General features: G+C 33.9%; 1 protein-coding gene across 1 annotated transcript in view; it reads left to right on the top strand.

Annotated features, from left to right (window-relative positions):
- Positions 1 to 4,032, top strand: part of XPO1 (exportin 1) — a 42,543-nt gene extending 38,511 nt beyond the window's left edge. The window contains exons 20-25 of the mRNA XM_007108065.4: positions 524 to 718; positions 1,402 to 1,570; positions 2,245 to 2,379; positions 2,456 to 2,615; positions 2,703 to 2,799; positions 3,821 to 4,032. Coding sequence (XP_007108127.1) covers positions 524 to 718; positions 1,402 to 1,570; positions 2,245 to 2,379; positions 2,456 to 2,615; positions 2,703 to 2,799; positions 3,821 to 3,967 — 903 coding nt within the window. The 3' untranslated portion in view covers positions 3,968 to 4,032. The remainder of the gene's footprint in view (positions 1 to 523; positions 719 to 1,401; positions 1,571 to 2,244; positions 2,380 to 2,455; positions 2,616 to 2,702; positions 2,800 to 3,820) is intronic.
- Positions 4,033 to 4,376: the final 344 nt, after the last annotated feature.

Here is a 4,376-nt window from a genome sequence, read left to right as displayed (position 1 = left end):
CTGGTTCCCCTGCATCGGCAGGCGGACGCGCAACCACTGCGCCACCAGGGAAGCCCCAGTTCCTTTTTTGAGAGTAAGTGATGGTTATTATTTCATCAACTAGCATTCATTAAATTAAAAAAATCATTGAGTGGGTGTCTACTTTTGGTTAGATATGAGTACCTTGGTACAGTATTGGTGAGGAGGACTCTACTTTGAGGTTACCTATCCCATACACACAGTATTCCTAGAATCCTGGTCCCACCACAATACTTAGAGCATCAGGCCCCAGTTTAATAATAACAGATTTAAACTATACAATGTCCATGGCCCTTCTCAGCCTATTGTGATTTCTCGCTTTCTCTTGGTAAAGTTTTAATATGCAAAAACTTTTAAAGCACAGGAGTTTCCAGTTTTCAGCAGATGATCAACCTAGATTAAATCTTACGGATGACATTGACCTAGCTGCTTAATAAAAGTTAGCAAGTGCCTACATTAAAATTGAAAAGTTGTGGGTTTTTTGTTTTTTGTTTTTTTTAAACAGGTAGCTGAAAATTTTGTTCCTCCTCTGTTGGATGCAGTTCTCATTGATTATCAGAGAAATGTCCCAGCTGCTAGAGAACCAGAAGTGCTTAGTACTATGGCTATTATTGTCAACAAGTTAGGAGGACATATAACAGCTGAAATACCTCAAATATTTGATGCTGTTTTTGAATGCACATTGAATATGATAAATAAGGTATGTGATTTGCATTTCATTTACATAATGGGAGGTTCTGCAGTATGTCCTTATCACTTTTAAAAGCATAAATGATGGCTGTCTATGAGTACAGCATAAACTTTAGGCTCTGATATTAAATATTTGAACTTCTAGATAAGAAAAATACTTGCTTTTTAAATTTACAAAAGTAAATTTGATAGATTGTTTATTCAAATAGCAGCTAGCATTTATTGAAAACTTGCTGCATTTTAGTCACTGGCTTTTTAAAGTGTAGTCTGTACTTATAAGGAATGGGAAAATGTATTAATCAAAAAGAAAAAAATGTACATGTAAGTAGTGTACACATATACACCGTAAATAACAATTTTTGTAACCTGTATTAGTGATCTCAAAGTCACTTAAAAGTGGTAGTAACAGTCTCAGAGTTAATAGAAAATATGACGTTCTTTATGTGGGTTTTGTTGAGTTCTCTTTATAATGTGAACTTGTATTCCTTCACTTTGGTAATTCATTTGTCTAATAAATAGCAATTTTATCTTCCCTGACAGGTGAATTCTATTATCTTTTGAGTTTGACTTTCACATCTTACAGGTCCACTAACAACTCCAAACATTTATACGGAATTAGGGCTTGCTTTCCCCCTTCCATTTAACATAATTCAGGCATTGAAAGTTTATTTTGTTCCCACTATTTGTTTTTAGGACTTTGAAGAATATCCTGAGCACAGAACGAACTTTTTCTTACTACTTCAGGCTGTCAATTCTCATTGTTTCCCAGCATTCCTGGCTATTCCACCTGCACAGTTTAAACTTGTTTTGGATTCCATCATTTGGGCTTTCAAACATACTATGAGGAATGTAGCAGATACAGGTAAATACATAGAAACGATGTTCTTTATTCATTTGCCTACCAACCCACAATCCGTGTACAGACACTTACAGGTAGGTGTATAGTGGTAGACAAGTAGGTATCACTTCACTTGTCATGGTTTTGTTTGAATGCATCAGTTGCATAGATAGGTCTGAGTGAGTTCTATAAACAGTTTAATCAGATCCAGAGTGAGTTCTTAGGCAGAATTGAGTTATGGGGAGATGGGCATAAGATTCAAGGCAGGGAGGACATCACTCACCCATATCCTCACCAGTGTTTCCTTTTCCCCGTATGCTTTTCCTCTGTGGCACTGAGGGTCAACTAAGGATAAAACAAAAAAACTGTTTATAGTTGGAGGGTTTGTTTTCCTTTTAAATAGTAACTGTTTTATGTAATAGAAAAATCTACTCAGTTGCACTGCTTTTGGAGTGGATGTAGAAAGAATCAACTAAACCTTCAGAAATACTGGGAAGGTGGTATGGTTAGATTATAGCCTGTAAGTTAGCAGACATTGATTCCAGTTTAACTCCATTACTGAGTCAAGATAATTTAGGCAAATAATTATCATTAGCAAAAAAAGAGGGGCGAATGGACTTTGAATGAATTGCTTAATAGCTGAAACACTATCATGAATGTTGTCAGTATGTAATAACGTTGTTGGCATTATATTATAGGCTTACAGATACTTTTTACACTCTTACAAAATGTTGCACAAGAAGAAGCTGCAGCTCAGAGTTTCTATCAAACTTATTTTTGTGATATTCTTCAGCATATCTTTTCTGTCGTGACAGACACCTCACATACTGCTGGTAAGAATTTAAAGCCATAAAAGTATGTGTTGCGGTTGCTATTACATCTTGGAGTTAATGATGTCCTTATCAACAGGTTTGACAATGCATGCATCTATCCTTGCATATATGTTTAATTTGGTTGAAGAAGGAAAAATAAGTACACCATTAAATCCTGGAAATCCAGTTAACAACCAAATGTTTATTCAGGAATATGTGGCTAATCTTCTTAAGTCTGCATTCCCTCATCTTCAGGAGTAAGTATAAATAGACTTTTTAATAAACTTAAATTTTTAAGTTTTTTTTTTAAAGCAATTAATTAATCATTGTGTTTTGACTTGCAGTGCTCAAGTAAAGCTCTTTGTGACAGGACTTTTCAGCTTAAATCAGGATATTCCTGCATTCAAGGAACATCTTAGGGATTTCCTGGTACAGATAAAGGTATGTATTTTATTTGCAGTTGCAGAAATATTGACTAAATACTGATTGAATTCTTGCAGCCAGAATTGACTTGACCACTTTTTGTAAAGCAAAATGAGTGGGCTTCTAAAATATGTGTAGTCTAACTCTCTTGAGACTGATTACAGAAAGAAACACTTTTAAAGTCAAGGCCAGGAAGAGGAGATAGGTTTGAAATGGTTTGAAATGTTCGGGGGAACTTTTTATTAATATAATTCATTTTAGAATATCTATTGCAACATTGTGATTGAATCCCATAGGTATTTTTAAAGGAGTGGAATGGGTGGAAGAAACAACATTGGTAGTTCCTTTTGGGATTTTCCATTTTGTTAGTAAGGAATTCATTTTAGGGGGAACATGATAATTAGCAGATACCAGCCTATTTTTACTGCTGTTACAATGCTCCATTTACTTATGGGAAGAGGGATTTTTCTTGTATCATCATGCTTTAAAGAAATACAGAAAGTACCATAAAACTCATAAGTGGTTGATGAGTTATCTATGTCTGTTAAGAAATTGGTCACATAAGATATTCAGGTTTTTTTCCCTCCAAAATACAAAGGTTTTGTTGTTGGGTTTTGTTTTTTGTTTGTTTGTTTTTTTACTGTAAATATAAAATTAGAAAAAAAAACTAATTCATAAAGTAGAGAGTGTATAAAGGATGAAAATTGTCTGAAACACAGCTATGAGGACAATTATAATTAAACTTGATCATTAGTCTTTCTTGGTATTGTTGCTTATGGAGTATATTTTGTATATGGCATTACACTATCCCTCTTTTGAAATCTTTTTTCCCCCCAACTAACACCTTTGGTTTTTAATTCAATTGTGTAGAATTATTAAAATAATATACCATAATTTAAACTCAGTAATTGATGGATAAATTATATTGCTTGTGTAAACTGGGAGGTGCTTATCTACACTTTTTTTCCCCAAAGGCAAGTCATTTTCTGAATTGAAGTTTACTAAAGTATGTTGACATTTCAACCATCTGTTTCCACAGGAGTTTGCAGGTGAAGATACATCGGATCTCTTTTTGGAAGAAAGAGAAACAGCCCTTCGACAGGCTCAGGAAGAGAAACATAAACTTCAAATGTCTGTCCCTGGCATCCTTAATCCACATGAAATTCCAGAAGAAATGTGTGATTAAAGTCAGAAGTCATGCTGGGTTGTGTTTTTTTTTGTTTTTTTTTTTTTTTTTTTTTTTGTTTCTGGTTTTTTTTTTTTTTTTTTTTTCCTCTGCAACTCTTGTTAGCAGATGAGAACAGCATCTGGATATTTGTCGACCAAAATGATGCCAATTTGTAAATTAAAATGTCACCTAGTGGCCCTTTTTCTTATGTGTTTTTTGTATAAGAAATTTTCTGTGAAATATCCTTCCATTGTTTAAGCTTTTGTTTTGGTCATCTTTATTTAGTTTGCATGAAGTTGGAAATTAAGGCATTTTTTAAAATTTTACTTCATGCCCATTTTGTGGCTGGGATGGGGGGAGGAGGCAAATTCAATTTGAACATATACTTGTAAATTCTAATGCAAAATTATACAATTTTTCCTGTAAA

This window comes from Physeter macrocephalus, chromosome 12, assembly GCF_002837175.3.
Source record: "Physeter macrocephalus isolate SW-GA chromosome 12, ASM283717v5, whole genome shotgun sequence".
Taxonomy (NCBI): domain Eukaryota; kingdom Metazoa; phylum Chordata; class Mammalia; order Artiodactyla; family Physeteridae; genus Physeter; species Physeter macrocephalus.
This window is presented reverse-complemented; position numbering and strand designations above follow the sequence as displayed.